The sequence below is a fragment of the Macaca fascicularis genome, chromosome 11 (genome assembly GCF_037993035.2).
Source record: "Macaca fascicularis isolate 582-1 chromosome 11, T2T-MFA8v1.1".
NCBI lineage: Eukaryota > Metazoa > Chordata > Mammalia > Primates > Cercopithecidae > Macaca > Macaca fascicularis.
Window position 1 is genome coordinate 30,993,124 of NC_088385.1, and position 27,701 is coordinate 31,020,824.

At 34.5% G+C, this 27,701-nt stretch overlaps 1 protein-coding gene across 30 annotated transcripts in view; it reads left to right on the forward strand.

Annotated features, from left to right (window-relative positions):
- Window positions 1–27,701, forward strand: part of CCDC91 (coiled-coil domain containing 91) — a 373,101-nt gene that overhangs the window by 43,569 nt on the left and 301,831 nt on the right. For 19 of the 30 annotated variants that reach the window (XM_065523945.1, XM_065523942.1, XM_074006508.1 and 16 more), the window contains 2 exons: window positions 24,591–24,634; window positions 26,762–26,840. The exons of 3 other annotated variants lie outside the window; for them this stretch is intronic. Coding sequence is in view for 14 of the 27 variants with exons in the window: in XM_065523942.1 (XP_065380014.1) it covers window positions 24,605–24,634; window positions 26,762–26,840 (109 nt within the window). In the remaining 13 variants the exon portion in view is untranslated. Of the gene's footprint in view, window positions 1–23,231; window positions 23,278–24,590; window positions 24,635–26,761; window positions 26,841–27,701 lie in introns of all 30 variants that reach the window. 8 more of the 30 variants (XM_005570456.5, XM_045364921.2, XM_074006503.1 and 5 more) reach the window with 2 other exon arrangements.

A 27,701-nucleotide genomic window follows, 5' to 3' on the forward strand; every position in this document is an offset into this window, starting at 1 on the left:
AATGTATGGATAGAGGGTGTGTAGTTTGCTGAATTCTGATAAATATATACCTGTGTAACAATACTCCAATCAAGATACAAAGATTTCCGTTTCCTCAGAGAATTCTCTCATTCCCCTTGTAGTCTTTCTCCATACCATGCTCCTCCAACCCCTGGTGTCTACTCTTCAGATTTCTGTTACATATATTAGTTTTGCCTGTTCTTGAACTTCATATAAATGAAATTTATAACATACATTCTTTATTACTGGCTTAATTTATCCAACATGTTTTTGATTTTTTATTATATTTGTGAAGCTTTTTGAATAGTGTAGTGAAAAATGTTAGAGAACATCTTGTTATTGGTGAGAAAATTCCTATGAATGTTAATATTTAATTCAGAGATTAAAGAAGAATCTATGTAAAGTGACAATACCTACAATATCCTTTTTTGACCCAAATGGGAAGTAGTTCTTTTGATATTTTGAATATTGAATATTGAATATTGGAATATCTTTGTGAATACAAGGTCCGGTTTAATCTGGAAATTAAAATCTTCATTTGTTTGTTTTGTCAGCATAAGTCAATTTTGTCCTAATTATTGAACACTGACTTCTCTGAGAAGATCATCTTTCAGGTTTGGGAGGAAGAAAACTAATCTTATTTAGTTTTTAAACTCACATTTGTTTTTTTTTTCATATTGTTAGATAAGGTTATGTAGACACGAGCCTCTGTTACTTTGACAGTGCTTTTGAAACAGCTCACAGTTCATTGGGGGACATAAGTCAAATATGTATTGGTTAACTCTTGGTATCATCTTTATTTTTTCAAAATTGTAAAATATTGGTAAAATTGATCATCTTTACCATTTTAAAGTGTACAGTTCAGTGGCATTAAGTACATTATATTGTTGTGCTGCCATCACTATCATTCATCCACAGAACTCATCTTGCAAAATGGAAACTTCATCATTATTTCTTAATTTAAAAAACATTTTTCAAAAAGGGATTATAATACTAGCTTCTTTATTCATTTAAATTGGGCCTAGTAATTAGCTTTATAAAAATATTTTTGGCTAAAATAGATAGTCATGAAAATGATATGGACATGCTTTATAACATATTTGTAGTCTAGCCTTTTGTTATTAGACCCAAATCTTTTCTATGAACGCAGGTCTCCTTATTGGAATTTATTGTAAATTTTTCTTAAATCACACCTTTAAATATCCTCTTTAATTTCTAAGTGTAGTGATACAGTTGCAAAATAGTCTCAGTGGAGATTGTCCTAAATTTTTATAGTATAGTGTCTTGACAGAATTTTTTTAAAGAGCAAGTAGTCCTTATCAAACTGTTATAAGTAGTCAACTTTTTCATGGGAACAACTACTTCCACTGCTATCTTACAGATTTTTAAAGATATTTAGTGAAATTATACATTAATAGATATAACCCAGATAAAAATGTTTGGAAGCAAAACTAGCTGTTTCTTGATAGTTTACAATTCAGCTAATGGGAACATAAGTGCTAGGTCTTGTCTTATTAACCTCTACCCCTTCCTTCACACTGTGAGAATCAAAGATAATGGAGAGCATTGGTTAATATCATGACCCATGAATTTGTTATGTGGCAATTAATGAAAAGAACTTGTAGCATGGATAGTAGGTTGATAATTTGAAAGTTTTTTTTTTAAAGTTTCAGTATCTTACAGCTACCAATTGTCAGTCTTTTCTGTTGTTACAAATAGCGAGTTCATACTGTAAAATAAAATTATAGTTTTTGTTTTAGTTATTGCTGTGTAACAAGTTACTCCCAACTTAGCAGCTTAAACAACTGTGTCATTTTGCTCATAATTTTGTGAGTCAGGAATTTGAGAAGGGTTTTGCTGGTCTTTGCATAACTGGCAGAGTGCAAGTTTGATTAGGTGTTTTCTTTCTTCGTGTGCTCTCTCCACATGGCTAGTTTGGGCTTCTTTACAGCATGGTAGTCTCAGAATAGTCAAATTTCTTATATGGAGGGTCGTTTTCTCCAGAGTAAGTATTCATAAGACAGGAAGTGGAAGATGCCTATTTCTTAAGGCCTGGGCCCAGAAAATGGCACATTTCTCACCCATGCTACTGGTCAAAGGTTCCACAAAGCTCACCCACATTCAAGGGTGGGAGACATAGACTTCTTCTCTGTAGAAGGCACACCAAATAATTTGTGGCCATTTAAAATCTGCCAAAGGTTTAAATGGTGTATATAATTAATGGCATTCTTATTTTTAAAATCCTGAGAATGTTTCTGGTGGATGTCAATATTGAAGGCTATGGAAGAACACATAGATCTCCATTTAACTGATTCAAATTATAAATGAGTATGAAACACCTAGAGAGAGTAAAATTGACAAAGGATAGAATGCTGAGCACAACTTCTTTATGATAGGACTACTGTAAAATTTCTATTTATTAATCCAACTCTTGTTCTCCCACAATTAGGTGTGAGTTAATGCGTCATAGCATTAAAACAAAAGGACAAGGAAAATGAAATTCAATAATGTGTATAGATGAATTTGAGTTACAATCTTTTGGCATGCTGCAGGTCCCATTTGAATTCCTGGTAACAGACATTTTAGACTACAGTATGAGATACTTTTGTTAAGTGGACTAGGTCTGAGTATCATGTTTGAGAAGGCAGCATTTTAAAATGAATTTGACATTTATAAGTAATTTTTTTCTTTGGTACTTAAGCTGTACATAGTGTTATTTTTGTATATAAGGAGGTAAATTTTACCTTGGATTTTTAAATATAGTGTCTTGTATCATCTGTAATGATAAAGAACAGATTTTCTCAGTAACATTTTTTCAGTGACACAGTTTATCATGACCATTGAATGATAGCTGAAGAAACTGAAAAATTTCTGAAATTGTCAATATAAATCATTTATTTCACTAGACTTTGCTATGGTTTGCTGTTCGAAGTAAATATAACTTTTCCTAAGATTAGTCAACATTTATTGAGTTTGCGTCATGCTTGTTAGATGCTGAGAATAGATCAAAGTTTGATCTCTGTATTTTATTTAATTGATATCAAATGAACGTAATTAATGATGATGTTGAATTTTTTTTAATACAAGAATGAAAATGCCCTTTCTCTTTGTGATTGTTTGGTACTAGTCATTAACTTTGTTCCCATTTTGTATAAATATTGTGTATTAGAAGTTAGAGGCAGTTTTCTGTGGAAGAGTATTTCTACTTGATTTTGTGTTATTTGATATATAGATGTTTTGAATAGCAGCATAAAGTTAAATGTATAAATTTAATATTATTGCTGTATTGTAATCATTTTCTGTTTAATTTTTTGGCTTGCATTATTATAGTCCAGTAAACTATTTTGTATCTGTTATCTTTATGGTAATGTATCTCTTCTTCATATAAAATAAAAAACTTTGAGACCTCTGCATCCAAAATACTAAATATAAAAGTTTATAAATTATATTAAAATATGTCTCAGATTATATAGAGTGATGCGTAGTCATTGTTACCTTCAAATTAGCCATTTGGTGAAATATGTCACTTTTTAATTGCTAGACTATGTTTAAAAGCTGTAAAATACTGGCGAGCCACAATTTAAGACCACATAAAATGTGAAAATCTGGTTTATGGAAACAGATTAGAATTTATTTTCATTATGGAATGCTTTGTTTCAAAGTTTGTTGAAAAAATATATTTTGATGTATAATAAAGGTATATTGTATGATGTTTGTGAGATTATTTTTCAATACTTTAAAAATACTTTTTTACATAAGTAACAATATAACAGTACATTTCAAATAAAAAATTTATTCAAATCTCTATCTCCCTTACAAAGCTAATGATTTTATGTCCCCCTTTAATGTGTTTTATTTGAATGTAGTAGGTACACTTTTTAGAGATTTCTTTTATGGAAAATTGTAGGTAGAAGTATATACATGTAAGGTAGTGTACAGTAATGAAAATGGAAAATCAGTCACTAAAATTTTGTTTGTATATCTCATATTATATTGTGATTTAGTTATTTTCTTTGATTTTCATGCAACTCGAAGTATATCCCTCACTAATAGTTATGTTTAATTTCTCCCATCCATTTATGTTAATACATACATACATGTGTACTCACACACACACACCTCTACACACATTTTTTTTTAAAGTTGTTGTAGGCAGAATAATGTCCTTCAAAGATATTAGGTCCTAGGAACCTGTAAATGTTACCTTATGTGGAAAAGGGTTTTTGAAGATTTGATTAAGTTAAGGGTCTTGAGATGGAGAGATTACTCTAGATTATCTGTGTGGGTCCTAAATACTATCACAAGTGTCCTCATAAGAGATAAACAGAGGCATAATCTACAGACATACAGCAGAGAAGACAGTGTGAAGAAAGAATAGAAAGAGATTTGAAGATACTATCCTTGAACATTAGAGTGAGGAGGCTACAAACCAAGGAATACCAGCAGCTTTTAGAAGCTGGAAGAGGCAAGGCTTGGATTCTCTCCTAGAGCCTCCAGAGGGAGCCAGCCTTCCCAACTCTTTGATTTCAGCCCAGTTTGAACTTCTGGCCTCCAGAATTGTGAGAGAATAAATATCTGTTTTTTTCATCCACCAAGTTTTGGTAATTTGTTACAGCAGCCACAGGAAACTATTACGTGTGAATATACATTTTTGAAATCACTGAAAGATTTAATCATAAAATAGGAAGGGATCGCCGTCTTAATTGACCTGCTCCTCTCTTCCTTTGATGTGAACATATGCACATGTGAACTTCTCTACTCTTTTTACTATTATTACATCCTTATACGTTGGGTCACAGCTTTAATATCAGCTCCACAGATGAGCCCTCTTTTACCACTGAATTCTTAATTTTTTCCCTGTATCAGTCCCTTTTTTGTTTTCTGTAGCATTCATCATGTATATTCTTGGGGTGAGGAAAATCTTAACCACCATTGTAAATCTACAAGCTATAAAGAAAGATATATTTGTATGAAACTTAACAGTTAAATGGAAAGATATACCACACAAACAATTGGTAAAAATACGTACAGTGCAGAGAAAGGACAGAGTTGATATCTGTTCTATATGATAACTTCTTAGATGACAAAAAGGAAACAAACAGCACTATACGAAAATGAGCAAAAGATATGAAGAAGCCAATCCAAATGGCCAACAACATATGAAAAGATGTTCTAACTCACTAGTGTGATATATAACTTTATATCTATCATATTGCCTCTTTCAGCCCCCACCTTTAATGAAAAGAGAGAAAGAGAGAAAAGAACCAACAATAACATTGTATTGGCAAGAACCTAAGGAAATAATTAGTTTTATATTTTGCTGGTAGAAATGTGAATTAGTAGAGCCTTTGTAGACAGTGGTCTGATAATATCTATTAAAAATAAAAAATATATTTATACCGGTTGACCTTACAATCTTACTCTTTGAAATCTAACTCATAGAAACATGCTTCCATATATAAGCATTTCTGTATGAGCATTTGTTTCTAGTGGCAAAAACTAGAAATGCAATTTATGTCTATCAGTAGGGGAATTGTGAATGTATTTATTATGTATCTACATAATATATTTACATAATAGAATCTTAGTAGTCATTAAAAAGAATGAATCAGATATGCACCAGTAAACTTGGTGGGATTTGCATGGGGAATTATTACATGAAAACAACTAAGATGATTAAAAATGTGTGTGGCAGCCAGGCACAGTGGCTCATGCCTATAATCCCAGCACTTTGGGAGGTCAGAGTGGGCAGATCACCTGAGGTCAGGAGTTCGAGACCAGGCTGGCCAAAATGGTGAAACCCCGTCTCTACAAAAGTACAAAAATTAGCTTGGCATGATGGTGGGTACCTGTAATCCCAGCTACTCGGGAGGCTGAGGTGGGAGAATCGCTTGAACCCAGGACGCGGACGCGGAGGTTGCAGTGAGCAGAGATCGCGCCATTGCACTACAGCCTGGGCGACAGAGTGAGACTCTGTCTCGGGAAAAAAAAAATATATATATATATGTGTGTGTGTGTGTGTGTGTGTGTGTGTGTGTGTGTGGCATCTTATATTAAGAAATGTAGTGATAACACCATTATATATGTAGACATATATATGAGAATACATATTTTTATATGTATGAGAATAGAGGTATATCGTAGGTGGTTAACTTGGACCATTTTAGTGGGCAAATGTTGTGGGAGGGAAGTTGGAGAGCATATTTGAGGTAGGGAAACATGCCTACTAATTTATGCTTTAAAGTTAAAATTAACATTTATGTGTTTATGTATAAAGATTTTTTCAAAATTGCATGTGATGACATTAATTAGTATAGCTCCTGTGGAAAGTGATGCAGTAAACCATGTCAAGCAGTGTTCATACTCTTTGAGCTAATCATTCTGTATCTGAGAGTTCATATTAAGGTATTAAATTTAAAGAAGAAAAATGTTAATGTGTGAAGACATCATTGTGGCATTAACTATGTAATATGGAATATTACATGCTAGGAAAGATAATAAAGTTTATCCAACATAAACTCATGCTGAAACTTCCTCTTTTTGGACTTTAAATCTAGAAAAATGGTTGTCACATCGATGAGATGTTACACACATGTAAATAATACAATTATGAAGACTACAATTATAAAGGCTGTTACTTAGAACTGTAGATTATATAATGAAAAAGAACTTATAATTGCATGTACAATTAAAATATATATGTATGTATTTGAGTACTAGAAGGAGATAAGATAAAATGAAAACAATGTGAGGGGATTATAGTAAATTGTTTTTATCTTGTTTTGACAGTAAAATCTGGAAAACAGTGTTGCTCAAATATTAGCAAAATTTAGAAGAAACACTAAAATTTAATATCTAGCTCTTGTAACTGTGGAATATATTTTCTTTATAATAAAACAATTTTGTAATTTTGCCGTAGGCATTGGCAGAATGTTTAAATTTCAAATTAGATTGGTATTTCTATCAATACTTACTCTGAAAGCTGCAGTGTCGTCATGATTCATTAAAGATAAATCTTTGATTTCATGTGCCATATTTCTTACTGGGGAAAAAAACTAGGTCTAAGTCCATTTTACTCTTTCTAATAGTTTCCTTCTATCTGTTGAATCCCTCTTATGCATGTTTTCTACCGTTTTCACTGTATTCTTGTATTAATCACAGTTTTTAAAAAAGTTTTTGTCTCAATGCTTTAATGTATAGATTATCTCTTGGTCTAGTTTTGTTGATTACTTCTTGACTTTTTTTTCCTTTTTGTTTATCTCACAATTTTTGCCACCCGGTGTAAAAAACTGAGATGAATTGTATTTATTCTCTGAAATGGGAACACCTATTTTTCTGTCAGGTCATTGGTTTGTGTTTCTAAAATATACTAAACTAATGTGTTATGGAGCTAAGGCAGATTGGTGATAAATTTATAAAGCAATTGAAGGAAAAATGCAGTAAGTAAAAACATTTTAAAAGAGACACATGTAGTTTATTTTATATAAATGGAATTTTTCATTATATGACCTTTTGAGATTGACTTTTTTTTTTTCCCCTCACTCAGCGTAATACCTTTGCAATCTCTCCAACTTGCGTGTATCAGTAGTTCTTTCCTTTTTATGGCTGATAAGTATCATAGTGGTAGCGATGTGGCACAGTTTGTTTAACCATTCACTTATTTTAGGACATTTTGGTTGTTTCCAGTTTTTGGCTGTTACAAACAAAGCTATGAACAATCATGTACTGGTTTTTGTGTGGACATAAGTTTTCATTTTCCTGGGATAAATACCAAGGAGTGCAATGCTTATTCTTATAGGAAGTATATATTTAATTTTTAAAGAAACGGAACAACTGTTTTCCCAAGTGGTCATACTGTTTTACACTCCCACGAGAAAAAGTAGATCTTTCAAACCAGAAATGTTGGAAAGAGCCACTTTCTCCACATCCTTGCCAGCATTTGGTATTGTCATTACATTTTATTTTCGCTACTCTGGTAGGTATGTGGTGGTGTCTCATTGTGGCCTTAGTTTCCGTTTCTCTAAAGACTGGTGATGTTGAACATCTTTTTATTTGCTTAGTTGCTATCCCCTTTGTATATCTTCTTTGGTGAAATGTCTCTGTCTTTTGTCTGTTGAAAAGAACATGCTTTCTTTTCATATGTGCATGGAACCTTCACCAGGATAAGCCATATCCTTGGTCATAAAACAAATTTCAGTAAATTGAGAAGCATTTCGTGTTCTTTTTTCCTGAAGAAGTTTGTGTAGAATTTGTGTTCTCTCTACTGACTCCTGGTATTTGTCTGGTTTCAGAGGGTGGGAGGGTTTTCTGCCTTTCCCCCAAGTGGCAGCTTGCAGTTTTGCTTTGTATGAAGAATAGTTCTAGGATATGAGTAGCTAATCATTTCCTTCATTTCTCAGGTAATCTAATCTGTCCTCATCTTTCTCTTGAGTACTTACTAGAGTTCTCGATGGGCATTTGGGTTGTTTGTGGGATTTGCTGTTGCAAACAGTGTTACCATGAATATTCTTGTGCAAGACTTCTGGTATACATGGGTGAGAGTTTCTCTAGGGCATGTTACTAGAAGAGGAATTTCCCAAAGTATACCTGTGTTCTTGTACGGCATGGTGGCTCACACCTGTAATCCCAGCAGTTTGGGAGGCCAGGGCAGGCAGATCACCTGAGGTCAGGAGTTCAAAATCAGCCTGGCCAACATGGCAAAACCCTGTCTCTACTAAAAATACAAAAATTATCTGAGCGTGTTGGTGGGCACCTGTAATCCCAGCTACTTGGGAGGTTGAGGCAGGAGAATCGCTTGAATCCAGGAGGCGGAGGTTGCAGTGAGCTGAGCCGATATAGCACCATTGCACTCCAGCCTGGGCGACAGAGTGAGACTCCTTCTCAAAAAGAAAAAAAAAAGGTCATATTAGGACTGATCACCTTGTTATCATATAAAGTTGTTATACTGTCATATTAAATATACTGTCATATTTTTCTTCTAATTTTGTCTTGAGGTCTCTCAAGTGGCTATAAACTCTAGCCCTGCCCTGAGGGGATGCCAGGGGATTTGGTCATATGGATGCTTATAATGGACCTTTCACAGGATATTTCTTTATCCCTGTGGACAGCCTGGGTGTTTGACATGTGACCAGGTGCCCTTCTCATAACAAACAAGGAAGCTTGTTTATACTGGCAGATGCCCTTTTGGCGCTTGCCTGACCTGTGTCCAGTTTATTCTTAACAAGTTAGCTGTTCTCTAGGAGAGCCCTGACCAGGAAAGAAGTTAGATTTAGATGTGTTGGTCAGGTGAGGCACAGAGGAGGCAGCACAACCAAACATAGGAAGTAACAGAAGCAGTATATTACTTACGGATCCCACAGAAAACAAACAGGGCCAGATGGTAAGGGGGAAGCCATCTGAGACTTGGAGGCTCCACCAGTGGGTGGGGAGAGAGAGAGAGAGAGAAAGAGAGGGAGAGAGCAAGGAACCTGTGAGTCAAAGCCATTATTGGGGTCTAGGGTGTTACCAAAGAGTTTTCCTGCAGGGAATTCTAACTGGTGGGTGATGTGGTTTGGATCTGTGTTCTCACCCAAATCTCAGGTCAAATTGTAATCCCCAGCGCTGGAGGTAGGGCCTGGTGGGAGGTGCTTGGATCATGGGGGCAGTTCCTCATGAATGGTTTAGCACCACTCCATGCAGTGCTGTCCTTGTGATAATGAGTGAAGTTATCCTGAGATCTGATTTAAAAGTGTGTAGCACCTGCCCCCAACTCTTGCTCCTGCTTCTGCCATGTAAGATATGTCTGCTTCCCCTCTGTCTTCTGTCATGATTGAAAGTTCCCTGAGGCTTCCCCAGAAGCCAAGCAGATGCCAACGTTATGTTTCCTGTACAACCTGCAGAACCGTGGGCCAATTAAACCCCATTTCTTTATAAACTACTCAGTCTCAGGTATTTCTTTAAAGTAATGTGAGAACAGACTAGTACAGTGGGTTTACAGCAAACAGACTTCAATTCTTTGGTGACGCTGTGACTGAGAGATAGTCACTGCAGCTTATCTGGGCAGTCTGCGCAGGGTATGGGAGTCAGTAGGGTGACTCGAGTAGGTTGTATCTAGCTGTCCCATAGGGAAGTGGTTACTGGGAGGCGATCGTATAAGGTAGATATCTGGAAGAACTAGGTGGAGGCAGACAACTGGAAACTGTGTCGAGTGTGACTGAGCCCGGTTTCTGATATGAGAAAGTTAAACATATTTAAAATTTATGCCAAGGCAACATAACATTATTAGAATTCACTACATTCACCAAAAATATATAACATCAAATAGGTAGCAAAAATTTGATAGACTGATATAGGTAAATTAGTACCTCTACTATTAAAGTGGGAAATTTTAAATTAACGTTTGTGATTATTGATAGATAAAAAAATCAGCAAAGGATATATAATATATGAATAATACAGTTCATAGACATATAGAGAATTCAATATGTAAAGAATGAAAAAGATATATAACATAAATCAGGGATTAAAAAGAAAATGAGAATACTGTTAATTATATGTGACCTATGTAAAAATAGACATTTCTAGGAAAATATTACTTGTGAAAACCGAGGGAGAAATTAAAAGTCTGACTCTTCCCACAAAGAAAGCAACAAGTCCAAATGATTTGCCAATAAATAAGTCTCTACTAAAATTTTGAGAAATAGGTTATTCCAATCTGTTGCAATCTTTTAAAATTGATACAAATGGAGGGTGATTCCCCAGCAAGTTCTGAAAGCCCAGCATAATCCTGACATCCAAATCAAAAGAAGACACTAAAACAGATGACAATTACAGAGGTATTTTACTTTTAGTGTAGAGCTGGTATTCCCAAACAGGATAGTAGCAAATTGAAACCGACATTTAAAGAAGACAAACATCATCGCCAAATTGGATTTTTCCCAGGTATGCAAGGATGATTTACTAATAAATGATCCATAAATGTAAGTAACATTTACATTGATAGATTAAAAGTGAAAAACCATATAATTACAATAGATACAGAAAATCATTTGATAATCAACATAAATTCATGATAAGAATGCTTAGCAAATTAGGAAAAGAGGGAACATCTCTGAACTCAAGAAATATTTATAAAACAACCAGTCAACCAACCATCATCAGCAATCTTCCTAAATGGGGATAGAGGAAAAGATTCTTTTAAAGTCAGAAATGATAAAAGCATGCTTATCACATGTTCTGATTAGTATTGCTACATAACAAATCCAAATTTAGTGGCACAAAACAACTGTTTTATTATGCTTATGAATTCTGAGGGTCAGAAACTTGGACAATGCGGAAGAAGGCTTTTTTTTTTTTTTTTTTTTTTTACAGCTTCACTCTTCAGTGCCTCAGTTGGGATGATGTGAGTGTTGAACACTGGAGGTGACTTGCTGGCTAGGGGCTGGATTCATCTTAAAGTGTCTTCATTTATATGTCTGGTGATAGGATGCTGGCTGTTGGCTGGGAACTTAATTAGGCAGTCAGTTGGAAAACTTAGACATGACCTTTCCATGTGATATCTCTGTGTGGGCCAGTTTGGTCTGTCTCACATAATGGCATCTAGGCTCCAAGAGCAAGCAATACAAGAGTAAAAGACAGAAGCACATTGCATTGTTGTATCCTAGCTAGGGAAATCACACAGTGTTAATTCTAATATGTTGCTTGTGGAAGTCATATCAGTTGACTCAGATTCAAAGGGAAAAGACAGAAATCCTTCCGCTCAATGAGAGGAGTATCAGTGTCACATTCTTGGAAGAAATTGTAGAATGGGAGATATTTTTGAGACCATCTTTGGAAAATGTAATCTGCCACATTACCTCATGTACTTAGCATTGCACTGGAGGACATAGCTAGTACATTAAGACAAAAATAAATTAGAGGTATAAGAATTGTAAAGAAGGACATAAAAGTGTTGTTATCTGGATGCAATATGTTCAATTACATGTAAAATCAAAGTTATATACAGATAAGGTATTAGAAATAAGAGTTTACTAGGTTGGGTGCGGTGGCTCACGCCTGTAATCCCACCATTTTGGGAGGCCAAGGTGGGGAGATCACCTGAGGTCAGGAGTTCGAGACCAATTTGGCCAACATGGTGAAACCCTGTCTCTACTAAAAATACCAAAAATTAGCCAGGCACAGTGGCAGGCACTTGTAATCCCAGCTACTCAGGAGGTTGAGACAGGAGAATCGCTTGAACCCGGGAGGGTGAGGTTGCAGTGAGCCGAGATTGTGCCATTGCACTCCATCATGGGCAATAAGAGGGAAACTCTGTCTCAAAAAAAAAAAAAAAAAAAAAAAAAAAAGAAATAAGAGTTTACTAAAGTTGAGTGGGTAGATAATACAGAAGTCAATTGGATTGTTATTACAGTAACAACAAATAACTAGAAAGTATAAAAGAAGACATTAAAATAGTATCGTAGAATATCAATAAATAGGAATGCACCTAACAGGAAATATATGAGACGTCTTTAGGGATATTTATAGAACGTTATCAATAGTCCTTTTAGAAAAAACGTAACCATGGTAATTCTTAGTGATTGGGCTCACTCACTATCGTAAAGATTCCATTTCTGCTGAAATAATCGTATAGCTAGAAACACACCCACAGTGTTTATGGGTCTGTTTATACTAGAATAAATTTGGTGTGTGATAAAGATGGCATATCATATTAGCAAGGAAATAAGTCATTGTATAATAAATGTAATCAGGAAAAATGATCCATATCAGGATAAAAGAAAGAATTAGATTTCTGCTTGCACCATATATAAGTACTCAAATACAGATTGCTGAAATACTTAAATGTCAAAAATAAAATTTCCTTGTAGTAAATAAAGGTATATATCTTTTATAGATGGCAAAGGTTTTAAAAAATAAGACTAAGAAACTGATAAATTGTTATTAAAGAATAGGTTAGGAATTTCTATTCATCAAAAGCTGCCTTAAAGAAAGTGGAAGCACATGCTATAAACTAGAAGATGTTTGCAATATACACAGCTGACAAATGATTAATATCAATAATTATTTAAAAAAATTTATCCAAATCAATTAAAAACACAGCACAGTAGAAAAATAAAGATGTGGATAGGTATTTCACAAAAGAGGAACCACATATCATTGATAATCATATGAAGAAATTTTAATTTCATTAATGATCAGGGAAGTCAAATTAAGTACAAAATGAGATGGTATTTAAAACCAAGTGTCAGGAAGGATGAAGATTTAAGGGACCTCTGTATTTCTGCCACCATTTTGGAAAGTACTTTTTCATTTTCCTGTGAAACTAAACAGACGAATGTTACAACTTAATGATTTTACTCATAGGCATATACTAAAGGAAGTTCTGTGTGTAAACAAAAGTAGATGTACTGAAAAATGTTCACAGCATTTCTGGTCTCAATAACAATCCTGTAAACTACCCAGATGTCTCTTGATAGGAAAGTGGCTGAATAAACTTTGGCATATTATTAATATGGCTAGCAGCCAAAAGAATGAATAATAGCCATAATAATATTAACAACATAATATCATATGAAAAGGTTAGGTCCTCCAAGTTTATATACTGCAGGATACTCTTTAAAAATAGTTCGGATAAAAGTAATATGCTTTTTGGTAGTAAATATAGAAGAGATGAAACTTCATTCATTTGAAAGTAAGGGAATGATGAAAAAATAAGGATTGTGAGTCCAGATAAGCACAGGGAAGATTTATATATATTGCAACTTATTGTCAGGGTCTTCAGTTTCATGTTGTCAACACTGATTTTACTGTGATTACTATGTAACACTTTATTATTTGTTGTATAGAGCACATTCTTGTGCCTTGATGTGATATATTTGTAGACTTTTTTTTACAGGACATATTTTTACTTTTAATCGTTAGTACCAATGCAAATCACAATTTTGTCATCATGCTTATTTTGCTTATATGGGGGACTCCAAAGATCATATCCCATAGAGGCATGTATTTGGCATTCTTGTTTTGAAAGAGTTGGAGTTGAGATTGGCATGATAGTTTTAGGGTCTAAAACAGTTATACTGTGTAATGAAAGGATTGGAGAGCAGAACGACAAGAAGTAAGTTCTGGTAGTTTTCAAGAAATAGTGATAGAGATCCAGGCCACAAAGATGGTCACTGGATGAGACAAGAAAGGATGAGTGGGGAAATTATATAGAATTGACTAACTTACCTGCTATGGTGTAAAGTGTCAAGTGAAGAGTAAAATGTGACAGCTGGGTTTTGCATCCCAGATGGATTAAAGAAGGATAATACTATTGACTGAAAAGAACAGATTGAGGAGAGAAAGTAGTTTGTGAAGAAGAGGTGAACTTGGCTATAGTAATAGTGTAGTTTCATATATTTAGAGTATCTTAGAGTGTAATACCTTAGAAGTCCTCTGGTCAGCCTATTCATTTGACATATGAGGACACTGTGACCCAGGGAGGTGTAGTGATTTGGCCAGTATCAGATGGTTCAAACACAAATTTCTGTATGATTACAGGATATGGATCTGATGGAGATGAGGATGATAGCAGCAACTAGGTTACAAAGGTGCATTAATTATTGTGAAGAAGTTTTACTTTGTAAAATAATGAGAAGCCATTGAATAAAGTTTTAAATAGGAGGAGTATTTAGAAGGAACACTTGGATAGCAGAGTGGGGAATGGACTAGAAAGGAGCAAAATTGGAAGCAGAGAACTGTATAGGAGGTTGATGCTATACCAGATGAGAGATAGTGGTGGTCTTGCATAGGGTGAAGGTATTGGGGATTGAGAGGAGTACATGTATTCTAGAGGTATCTGGGATAGCGGTCCCTAACCTTGTTGGCACCAGGGACTGGTTTTGTGGAAGACAATTTTTCTATGAACTGGAATGTTAGGGGATGGTTTTGGGATGAAATTGTTCTCCCTCAGATCATCAGGCATTAGTTAGATTCTCATAAGGAGCACACAGCCTAGATCCCTCATATGCACAGTTCACCTGTAGGGTTCGCGCTCCTTTGAGAATCTAATGCTGCTGCTGATCTGACGGGAGGCAGCGCTCAGGTGGTAATGCTCGCTTGCTGGCCACTCACCTCCTGCTGTGCAGCCTGGTTCCTAACAGGCCAAGGACCTAGACTGGTTCATGGTCTGCGGTCTGCGGTCCGCGACGTGGGGACCCCTGCTCTAGGAGATAGGATTTTGTGATTGATTTTATATATCGGGTGAGAGAGAGAAGTATGAGGCAAAGATGACTGCAGGTTTTCTTCTTGACCAAATGTGTTGTAGAGGTAGTGGCAATCACTGGTCTAAAGACCCCTGGAGGAAGGGTAAATTTGAGGTTGGTGGGGGCGATCTTGAATTCAATCTTGAGTTTTGGTTGTATTGAATTTGAGGTGCCTGTTAGATTACAAGAGAAACTATTCAGTTGTCTCTTGGCTATATAGATCTGGAGCTCAGGAAACACATCTAAATTAGAGATAGAGATACCATAGCTTATGTTTGTAAATGAATCCAAAGATGTGAATGAGATAGTCCAGGGAGTGTATCTAAAGTGAAAAGAAAGGAAGGGTTAGGTTGGAGCTCAAAATTTAAAGGATAGGTAGAAGAATCTGCAAGAGAGATTGAGATAAAGCAGTCAGAACACTAGGAAGAAAGAAGGAAGGAGTATGATTGTCTTATATAGCATGAAGTGAGAGTGTTTTGAGAAGAAAAGACTGGTCAAATAATGGTAGTGTTCAAGTAAGACAAGGAATTGTGAGTTTCTTTTTGCATAATAAAAAGGATGTAATTGGTTGCAGGCATGAGATACAGGAATAGTGTCTGAAGTTGAGCTGTGAAAAGGATAGGACTGTGGTTGGACACTGTATTTGAGGAAGGTTTTGTTTTTGCTTTTGTTCTGTTTCATTTTTAAACTATAGGACTTGGAGCATGTTTCATCGTTAATGAGAAACAGCTAAATAAGAAGAGGTTGAATAATTAAGAGGAAACAATTGAGAGAGCCAAGTCTGAGAGCCCAGGTTGCTGGGAGGGTTTGGGGGTTAGCCTTAAGTAGGCAGAAGGGTTCCTTTCTATTTGTGAGCAGAATGAGTTGTAATAGCTGAGTACAGATGCTGGTAGCTATAGTTTTGGTGACAAGAAGTTGAGGGACTTCTCTTAAAATGCCTTCTGTTTTCTTTGTTTAGTAGGAGGCCTGGCTACTTGCTTTGATTGCAGAAAGGAGTAGAAAGGCTGGAAGTTTGAGGAGAGCTGGCAATCTTTGAAATAGCTTTTCTGGAGAATGAGAGAAATAACTTTAAAGAAATACTGAGTGTGTTGGGCAGCACTGTGAATCCAGCTGAAGAGGGGAAACATGAATTTTATGTGATTTTGTTCTGATAGTTGTCCGCAGAAGACAGGTAATTGGATATTGTTGGTGGTTCCTGGAGTGGGAGGGAGGTGTTATCAGTTGCCTTGCAACCACTCTGGATTCTGAATCAGCTGAGGAATAGAACCAAGAGTTGTATAGGAATCAGAGTAGCAGCTTTATTAAAACCTGGCTTGGGCCTAAAGCTGAAATGAGGTCTCCCACAGGTTTTCTTCTAAATTAAATTTACCCATCTGGTCACAGGCAGAATAGCTAAAAAACAAGTCTCCATACTTAAAGAATGAAGTTTTTCCCTGGTGAGCTTCTTCATGGGAGCTAAACTACAAGAACAGTATATTGTTTGTAGGCACTAAGTTCCCAGTAAGGAGCTCAAAGAGGTTGTACTTTGCATGCATACTAAATTTTATAATTAATCTTAGCTAACAGTGACACTTAGGGATGTTTTGCTCTTAACTATTATTATTACTTTTTTTTTGAGAGAAGAGGATAGAGAAAGGACTATAGTACTTCTTCAATCACATTTCCTTCTATTGAAAACAGGCCTGTGCCCTCTTTTAAAATGTGAGGAGAGGAAGTAGTATATCTTACCTCTAGCATTCATTGAGCGATGAGATTTTGCCAGATAAGAATACAGTTCATACAGTGAGACTTTTGAGTTGATAGAGGGATAGCCCTGTAAAAATGTTCATTTTTTTGGTTAGGAATATACGACTGGCCCCTGAGAAGTGATTAGTTGTGGAAAATTTGTGTAGACCACTAAGATTATGAGAAGGCATACATTTTTTGAAGGAGAAGATAATGAGATAGAATTAGAGGGCTATCAGTCTGGGAAAAGATTGCTATTAAGGAGTTGGAAGTTGAAGACAACCAAAGAGGGTGAGGGTAGATATAAGGGTTTGGAGAGTAAATGTCTTGTTGTTTTTATTTTTGTTGTTACTTTTTGGGATGTGTATGTTTTCTGAATGAAGGTTGGTAAAGACAGACTTAATTGATAACAGATGAAAATTACAAAGGAGAACTTTTCGTTAGTAATAGTTGGGATGTTTTCCTATTGGATTATTTATGAATATAATGTTTTTTAGGTAATAAATTTACACTTCGGTTTGTTTTCTTTGGACTTGTGATAATCTGCCACTGGCAAAGGTTCACTGGTAGTAGAATTTATGGTATGGCAATACTTCTTTAATTCATCTTCAAAGGCAGTTTCAAAATTATTAACCCCAATAATAATTGGATACTTGATGAGAATATAAAGTAGCAGTGTAATATCTTTTAAGATATTGGTCCTTAGGCTCAGGTCTTAATATGGGTAGAGCTATTTTAATGCTAGCAACTGGGTCCTCTAGTGCCCAAGATCCAATGTAATTTTCTTGGAAACGTAAGAGGAAAAGGAAGCCATGTGGGAAGTGTTAGCAACTAATTTGCTTTCATTCAGTCATTTATTCTGAAGGTATTAATTCAAAAATAATCTTTGAGCCCTTACTATGTGCTAGGAACTGCTCAGTTCAATTGCTGGAGGGTAAAAAAAAAAGATGAATAAAGGATCTCCGCAATACCTCCAGATTTCTTATATACTTAGGTAGACAGTTACATTTTCTTGACCCAATAAGCCTGAAATTCTGATCTTACATATTTTGACTCTTCTAATTATCTCAGTCTTAATTGCTTTCTATTCTTAACTTTGAGGTTTGAGAGTGACTGTGTGTGTATTTCCTTTGTTCTGTTTTCTTTAATTTCTGTTTGCCCAGAAAAGTCAGAAAATAAAATTGCTTCTAGGAAACATGGCATTAAACAGGATCAAATGGAAAAGTATTATTGTGACTGTGAGGATGTTAGCAAGTAGTTTTCCAGATCAGATGGAGATTTAGTTAAATGCTAAGTGAATAGTGTTAACTAATAGGATATTTGGGGATGATCAGATAATTTGGGTGATCTCTTGAGATTTTATTTTTTGAAGTCAGTTATCAAATGTCTTTTTCTCTATTAGGCTTTTTTTTAGACAGGGAGAGGTGCAGGTTGGTTAGGTTTTGAGCAACTTTGGTGTCAAGAGATACAATATTACATTTTGTATGAATATTTGTAATATGGGAAGATGTTGTAATGGAGACTATTATGAAAAATCCTAATTTATTTGTTGAGTAAATGCAAATGTAAAGCATTTATGTGTTTTATGGTTAGTTTTGTAAAGAAAAATTTTCTTGAGTTTTTCTCAGAATATTTTGATAGAACTAATAGGTAGTTGGCTCATCATGCCATGTTGTTTCTTTGTGCTCATAGTTTAAAATTGTAATAAGGCTTGCTATGAAATACTGCTGTCTTCTGTGTCCTCCATGCTTTTCCACCTTCCTCATCTCCTACATACTGGTTTCTCCGTTTTCTTTTTTTTTTTTTTTTTTTTGAGACGGAGTCTGGCTCTGTCGGCCAGGCTGGAGTGCAGTGGCGGGATCTCAGCTCACTGCAAGCTCCGCCTCCCGAGTTCACGCCATTCTCCTGCCTCAGCCTCCCGATTAGCTGGGACTACAGGTGCCCGCCACCTCGCCCGGCTAATTTTTTGTATTTTTTTAGTAGAGACGGGGTTTCACTGTGTTAGCTAGGATGGTCTCCATCTCCTGACCTCGTGATCCGCCCGCCTTGGCCTCCCAGAGTGCTGGGATTACAGGCGTGAACCACCGCGCCTGGCCAGTTTCTCCGTTTTCATTTGGTTAGTTCTCTGGTCACTAATTCAACTCTGAATTTTCCCCTAATTGTTTAAAATTACACTCATGGTGGTAAAACATACGAGCTAGTCTATTTCATTTCTTGAATACATCTCTCAGGAGCTTTCTGATCTGCTCCAATCTAGACTGGAGGTCTCTCTTCTTGCTACATAGGTATTGTGGAACTCAATTCACGGTTATTCTGGGATAAATCCCTTTGCTTTTCACTTTAGTAGAATCTTTTCTAATCCTATGTCTTTTTCTTTCTTGTCTTATTCTCTTGGTTTACTCCATAGCTCTTAAAGGAAGTGTGCAATAAAAATTGTTTTGAGACTTTACAGATGTAAAAATGACTTTATTCTTCCCTCAATTTTATGTTGGTTTGGCCGAATATAGAATTCTATGTTGTAAATCATTTTCCTTCAGAATTTTAAAAGCATTGGTCCGTTGTTTTTTTACCTTCCAGTGATGCTGTTGTGAAGTGTGAGACCATTATGTTGTTGATCCTTTGAATGAAGCCTGTTTTCCCTCTGGAAGCTTATAGGATCTTCACTTTGTCTCTGCTGTGCCTTGCTGTGGGCTTTTGTTCTTTTTTTCTCTTGGATACTTGATATACCCACTACTGGATATAATGCCCTTTTGTTTTAGAAAATTTTCCTGAATTATTTTGTTGATGATTTCTTTGCTTTTGTTTTCTCTTTTCTGTCTTTCCAGTACTCCTAGAATCCTAATAATTAGATATTACATATCCTAGGCTGGATCTTGTAACTTTGTTTTTACTCGGACTTTTCATTTTTTTATCTTATACTTTTTTAAAAGAAAATTTCCTTAATTTTATTTTCTACCCTGCAGTTTTCCATTTCTGCAGTTATATATTTTTTTATTTCCAAGGCCTCAGTCTTGTTGTTTACTCCTATCTTAATCATCTTCTCCCCTGAAATTAGGGCATCCTATTCTTAATTCATGGATGAACTATCTTCTGTTGTTAACTTTCTGAAGATACTATGGTTTTGTTTTTTTCTTTCTTGGATAGTCTTTGTTTATTTCATCCTGTTTTTCTTTTATGGTTTGGTCTCTATTTTTTTTTTTTCTTCTTCTTCTTTTTTTTTTTTTAATTAGATACTTTCTTCGTTTCTTTGGTCATCCTTGATAGTCTGTTCACATGTAAGAGTGAGGCACTAATAAAGTAGCAAGCACTTACATAATGCTTAGAATGTATCAGATACTGTTCTAAGTGCTTCAAATATTTTAACATATTTAATCCTTGTACTGAATTTAGGAGTTAGCTATTATTATTTTTGATAGATGAGGAGACTGAGGCACACAGTGTTTTAAGTAAAATGCCCAGTGTACACAGTAAGTGGCAGAGCTGGAATTTGAATCCATCTATCTTAACTCTACAGTCCCTTCTTTTAACCTTTATACTGTTCTGCCTGTTACTAAAATTAGAAGCTAATTGGAAATTTGGTGCTTGTGGGTGGGGTTTGTCAAAGTAGTGTTTCGTGAGTGAGCTGTTTCTTTGTGGAACATCTGATAAGGTCCTTTTCATGGGTTGATTAGATTAATCAGAGAAGAATCTGCAGCTCTTCTGATAAGGGGTTTCAGCCCAGCTGCTGTTGTTTTGGTTGCTGAGTAGTGAAAGATGACTGGAGTTACTGGTCTACATATTTAACCACCCTCTCCCCTCCCCAAGATATAACTTCACCTAGTTCACCTGTGTTGATGTCTTCCTGCCTGGAGACCCTCAGCTTTACCCTGTCTAGGGAGCGAACCTCCAGTTTTCTGGTGTGGTCATAAATTGTAGGTTACCCAGTTGTGCTACAGATTCTGGGAGGGGTCTTAGCGTATACCTATGACTCCTAATTTTGAGTTTCACTTTTACCTAACTTTCAGTACTGCCCACTGCTGAGCCTTTTGAAGATTCTCTTATGTATTCATAAATGTGATTCTCATTTTTCCAGTGACTCATTTTCCTTGTATTTGCTTTGAAATTTCTTGCAGTTTTCTCATTTCACATTCTCTTTGACCTTGTTTTTATGCAGAAGCCAACAATCAAAAGAAATCTTTGTTATCTTAGAGGCATACCTTTCCATAAAGATGAATAAAATGTGTGTTTTAATGTGCCATTTGACATTTTCTGTCAGATCTTTCTCAAATGTCTTATTCTACCTTTGGCATTTAATGATGCTTCCAACAAGATATATCATCTTCTGAAAATCTTTCTTCCTACTTTAGAAATTTTTTCTTCTCTCTTAAGACTCTTTTACATCTCGTGTTATTTGTATTTGCATGCTTTTCTTGCACTCTGCCCTCCTCCCTACACCAGACTATAAGTTCTTTGAGGACCTTAACTGATACTGAATTGCTGAATAAAAGTTTATAACATTGTGTATTCTGTATATGTTTTGTCCTTTTGTGTGTCTTTCTTGTAAAACATTTTTAGAATATCAGCAGTATATTAAATATTGATACTAGCAAAGTAGGGAATTAATACAATAAGGCAAAAAAAGAGATTTAACTTAGATGTAAAGAAGTCTGAGAATTGTTAGAACTTGATATTGCGAAAACTTTCAGTGTAGATTCATAATCATAATGAAGTATACCCCTGTCTTTCTGCCATGACACAAAAGAATGAATTATGTAATCTGTTAATGTTTTGGCCAGGCTTATGATTCTGTAACTTAGATGTCAGATATATTTGCTGTTGCTACATTCTTATAATATTTGTAGTTTAATGGGCTATAATGTTAAATGCCAGAATATTCTAAAACACTTGATAGGAATGAACTTTAGATAAAGTAAATATTTTAAATGTATTGGAGTAGCTAAATACATAAAGCCCACATTTGTATATTTCCTTTTAAAAACTGTTGATTTTTGTATTTTATGAATTTCATTTTTACAAGTCAATGCTGTTAATTTTCTCCTATTTAAAATGCTCAGAAATAAACTATTGCAGGAATTGAAGTCTAAATTATTTGGAGAAAGATTATTGCTTTAAAAAATATTTTTCTAGTATTATACGTTAAGAAACTTGGGACATATTTGCTTTTTTAAATGTATTAATATTTCTTTGAAAATAAAAGGAAGACTATCATCTGCTTCTTTGTTTGTTTGTTTTTAAGATGGAGTTTCACTCTTGTTGCCTGGGCTGGAGTGCAATGGCGTGATCTCAGCTTACTGCAACCTCCACCTCTCAGGTTCAAGCAGTTCTCCTGCCTCAGTCCCCCAAGTAGCTGGGATTACAGTCATGTGCTACCATGCCTGGCTAATTTTTTGTATTTTTAGTAGAGACAGGGTTTCACCATGTTGACCAGGCTGGTCTTGAACTGCTGCTGGCCTCAGGTGATCAGCCTACCTCAGCCTTCCAAAGTGCTGGGATTACAGGCGTGAGCCACCGAATACGTAAAAGTTGCTGGAGTCTGGAAAATATCAGTGGTCACTAGTATGTTCTTTTGCAGAGCTAAATCAGAACTTAGGAAACTGACGGTATTAGGTTCATTACCACAGTCAAACAAGCTGAAATGATTGTTAGATGTGGATATTTTTATTTTCAAATTTTCTATCACCTTACATATAATTTATTGGGAAGTGACTTAAGAAAACACATAGAAGCATTGCTCTAAAAATTCCATTCTTTTGAAACCATGTTGTTTGAGTATAGCATATGTAGATGTTAAAGATTTTTTGTTTCTTGAGATTCATGGCATACATGTGGGAAAGAGAAAGTTGGTGTTTATAGTTTGACTTGGTTAATTCTTAATGTCCATATCACTCTTCTTTCATAATTTCTTCATAAAAAATGTAGCCACATACAGATTTCTGTTTACTTGCAACACAAAATAATGTGAGTTCCATTTCAAACTAAGCATCATCAAACGTTTCTGAAAGTCTGGTTTATGTTTTTTAAGTGCTGTATGTGGATGACCTGCTTAGTTTTAATTTTTGGAGAAATACATTTTATAAAAAATTTTCATCAAATTGCTAAGATTGTGAGTAATGGTAATGATACCATGATTATATTCTGCTTAATTTAATACCTTTCCTATTTATGTTTCTGTCTAAATATATATTTTTTAGTGTCATTACCTACTGAGTTTCTGTGAAAATAATTTGCTTTGCCTATTAAAAGAGTCCTTGAAGTTAATGTTTTCACTGTTTTTTTCTTTGACAGTTTTTTGAATTTTGTTTTTGAAGGTGTTAGCACTAGTTTCGAGAAGGTAAAGCACGGATATAGATGACTACTTAAAGCAAATGACCTTAGAAAATGCCCTTAAGGTTATTGTTTAACATATAGTTTAATATATATAGCTATTTGTATTTTAGAAGTGGGAAAGGATTGTTTTCCTGTAATCAAGTCCATCTTGTATTACTGAGTCAGGGAAACTATAATTAAACATTTGGGTATGTTCACTTAAAGTTTTCTTTTTAATTTAAAACATTGTTTTTTTAAATTAACTTTTAGGTTAAGGGGTACATGTGCAGGTTTGTTACAAAGACAGACTCCTGTCATGGGAGTTTGTTGTACAGATTATTTTGTCATATGTTCAGTTTTGAATGATAGAAAAAGAAACCAATTATTATTGACTAGAGTATTACTTGCAGCTATAGATTCACAGTTATAGGTTCCAAATTGTAAATTAAGAAACAATCTATATGAGAACTTATTTTTCATTTTAATATGTACTTCCTGTTACTAATTTCACCTTTTCAGGTTTTTTAGTTCTTGTATGGTTTGTTTGATAAAGCTGCTGCTCCTTTTTTTTTTTTTTTTTTTAAAGCCCTGATACTAATGGTTTTATCATTTCATTTTTATGATACACATTTAGGCCTAAAAAGGCAAATATTATTTGAATGCTTGTCTCTCTTACATACTTTAAGAGTAAAGAAAAGAGGAATTCTGGATTTTTTTTTGTATTTTTCTCATCCCTTATCTCCCATGAATACATGACTTGATTTATCTTGATCAGCCTAGTAACTTGCTCCACATTTTTCCAAAAGTGCAAAGCAGTTTCAGCTAAAAATACACATATCAAAATGATCCAAAAGTTGTGGCCACAGCTCAAAAATGCTGATCAATTTTGAAAATCTAAATCAGCGTTGGCCCTGAAACCGAGGGAAGAACCTTTGTGGTAGGGGACAGATTTCCAAAAACTCACCACAGTCCTGTTCTTAGCTGGAGTTTGTGCTGATGTTGCCAGACAACTGAGGAATAGATGCAAAAAGCAGGAAGCATTATTGAATTGAACGCTAGTGCCAATTTGGGAAAAGCAAATTAAAATGTAAAAGAATATTTTTCCACTCCTGGCATCTCAACATAAAATGGCAAAATACATGGTTGCTGAAAAAGTTACAGAAATTGCTAATTTTGCCAAAAAGTAAAAGCCAATTGCAAATTCTTTTTTGCGTTAAAAATGCATAGACAGAAAGAATTTTAATTTACAAATAAATATGTATACTTTTAAGTTGGAGAGTATTTTGACATAAATGGCTGTGTGTGTGGGGGCTTGTTTCAATATCTTATATTTTTCAGGTGCCACTTGAAGAATGGATGATGATGATTTTGGTGGTTTTGAGGTATGCACTGTTATTTACATTAGTTTGTTTTAACTTTGTGGGATTACAATGGAGTAAACTATTTTGAAAATGTATTATATTTCATTGGCATTCATGATCTTTCCTTGATCATTTTAATGTAATTCTGGAGTAAAAAGATGAAATCCAGAAAAATTAAAAAAACTCTCTAAAAATTAAAACTGATGTATTATTATAGAACATTTGGACTTGCCCATAGGAATGGTTTAAATTGAGGTAATTAAGTGCGACCAGTTTAAGCACTAAAGGAAAGATTTAAAAAATTGTCATCAGATGATTTTACTGGGATACATGTCTATTAGGAAATACTTGTGAGATGATGGATGAGTACTAAAGATCTTGTCACGTATTTGCATGGTTATACCTGTAATGAGTTGATTTAGTATATTAAGTACATAGCCTTTTGGTGGTTATAAAGTTAATTAGTATGTTTGTATTGTTAGATTATTGTAGTAGGTTAGGAATGGATACTTTGTAAGTGGAAATAGTTAGCTGAAGAAACACTGTCTTTTCCTTAATCCTTTTCAGTGTGTGTTCATTTTATTGAAATATTTTATAACCCAGTTATTTTTATGGAGCCAGTATAGTCTTGCAGGAAAATCTCTGGATTAGGAGTCAGGAGGCCTGAGCTCAAGTCCTGGAACTACCATCAAGTGAATGCTGTGTTTTTTTAAAGAATTTTACCTACTTTGGATTTGGTAAAAATGGAATTATAAAAACTAGGGAGTGTAATTAATGACCTTAATAGGATAAATAAGATGTTAAGTATATATTCAGTGTTGTGAATTTCATCAAAGAATGGTGTGAGGTTTTTGTTAGGATCTTCTTCTCTTTTGCTGATCTTTAAAATCAGTCAATATGGAGTATAGACATGCCTGTTTTCTCTGTTTCATCTAAAACTGGTTTTTGTTAAAGCACGCTTTGTATGCTTTCTGGATTTTGCTTAATGTTTTGGGTTTTGTTGAGTGATTGAATCTTATTTATGTTACTGAAATGTAACATTTATTTTTGTTAAAATGCTTTCCATTTTGAGGAAAATGTATGTTTCAGTTACCATCTGGCTTAGTTTATTGTTTGGAAGTTGTTATTTGAAGGTTACAGTCTGGCATAGTCTTCTTTATTTAAACCACACTTCATGTATTATTTAGGAAAAAAACACAGTGGATAGTGTTCTGTAGAGTAACAGTATTACACTTTGTTCCATTCATCAAATTGATTCCTTTCAATACTGCATAGGTACAAGTTAACCAATATTACAATTTAATTGTAGTTACTAGGTTTTTTTTTTTTTTTTTCTTTCCACATCCTGCTGTATAAATAGGGAAGGTCTCTACCCTTGGTTATATAAAATATGTTCATTTTTCATAGTTGTAGAGAATAGCTACTGTATTCTGTGTCACTTAGCTCCTGTATCAGATTACCCCTTTTAACTTCTCATTAAGGCGTTGGCAACTCAATGGAGAATACAAACTGAAATTCTGGCTCTAATTTTTAGTAGAAAATTTGCTGTGACCTGGGCATCTGACAGAAAACTCTGTGCTCTTACCTACAAACTCAATATTCAGTAATTGTTACAAAATAGGACGGCTTGTTAATTGAAAACTTGAGGTTTAGGAATTCTCTAAATATTGAATGCTATTAATTCTAGGTAGTATATTATTCAAGACAGACGAATCTTATTTCTTTGAATTAATCTCTAATTGGGTCTTGTGCTAATTAATTAAAAGGATTTGGTGTCTATATATTTTTAAAGACAAATATTTTTTCTACATAGATGGTTAAATGTGGTAAGTTAAAATACTTAAATATAAAGTTTACAAGTGAAAATGTGATTAAGGATATATAAAATAAAAATTTTATTGACTAACAGTAGAGTTATTTGAACAAGGAAGGGAAATTTTTACTTGAAGATAATAAAGCATGGGTACTGGGGGTGGCGAGTCATGATAGGAGTGGTAGCAGTAAAGACCAAAAAGCAATAATTTAGAGGGAATATGAAAGTGTCTGGTGTATTATAGAAGATATGCCTGTAGAACTGGAATGCTTGATCACTTAAATAGCATTTCTGCTTTTCACATCTTCTAAAATAATCTTGCCTTTGTTTTATAGGCTGCGGAGACTTTTGATGGTGGAAATGGTGAAACTCAAACAACATCTCCTGCTATTCCTTGGGCCGCCTTTCCTACAGGTATTGGTATCCAGGAATTAGGTTGTTTTTTTTTCCCGTGTAACATTTTTGGCTATTCTTTGAAACCCTATTTCTCACTTTTTTTTTACTTGTCCTTCTCTGATCTGAAAAATGGAGTGATCCAGATTTACTCTTTAGGTTTTTAAAATAACAAATTGTGAATTATGTAACACATTTTGTTGAGGCCTGATTCTAAAGATGATATCAGGAACATTAAATGAAGTTAAAATACAATTTACAGTTTTCAATTTATCTTGGTTTTTGGAAGGTGAGGTGCCCAATAACATTTTTAGGTTGTCCAGTTCATTAAAGACTCCTTTTTATAGTCCAAAAATAATTTATCATCTCCAACATACTTAAATTTCGAAGTGTGTTTGCAATAAAATCACTTAAATGTATTGAAAATTAAAATTGCCTTCTGAAAATTAAATACAAAAATCCATTATTGACAGATGTTTCTTGGAAGACCTCATGTTTAATATTAATTTATGTCAAAAGAGTATTTTGAGCTTTCAGAGTTTTCTATTAAATCTGTTAAAGTTATAAGATGAAAGTATTTTTCTTCAGCAGCTCTGCCTAGACCTCAAATGTTACAGTTGTTTATTGTAAAATATTAATCAAGTGCTTATTATGCATTAGGCACTATGGGGATATGGAGATGTATGGAATTTAGTCTAGTCCTTTACTTCAAGGGTAGATAATGTAGGCAATGGATATTTGCAATATGAAATAGATTTGTCATTTGGGAGGAATGATGATTTTATCATCCATTTATTTAGCAAATTCTTATTTTCATACCTGGTCTGAGTCAAGTACTAACCTGGCAGCTGGAAATATATATATATATACACATATATATAT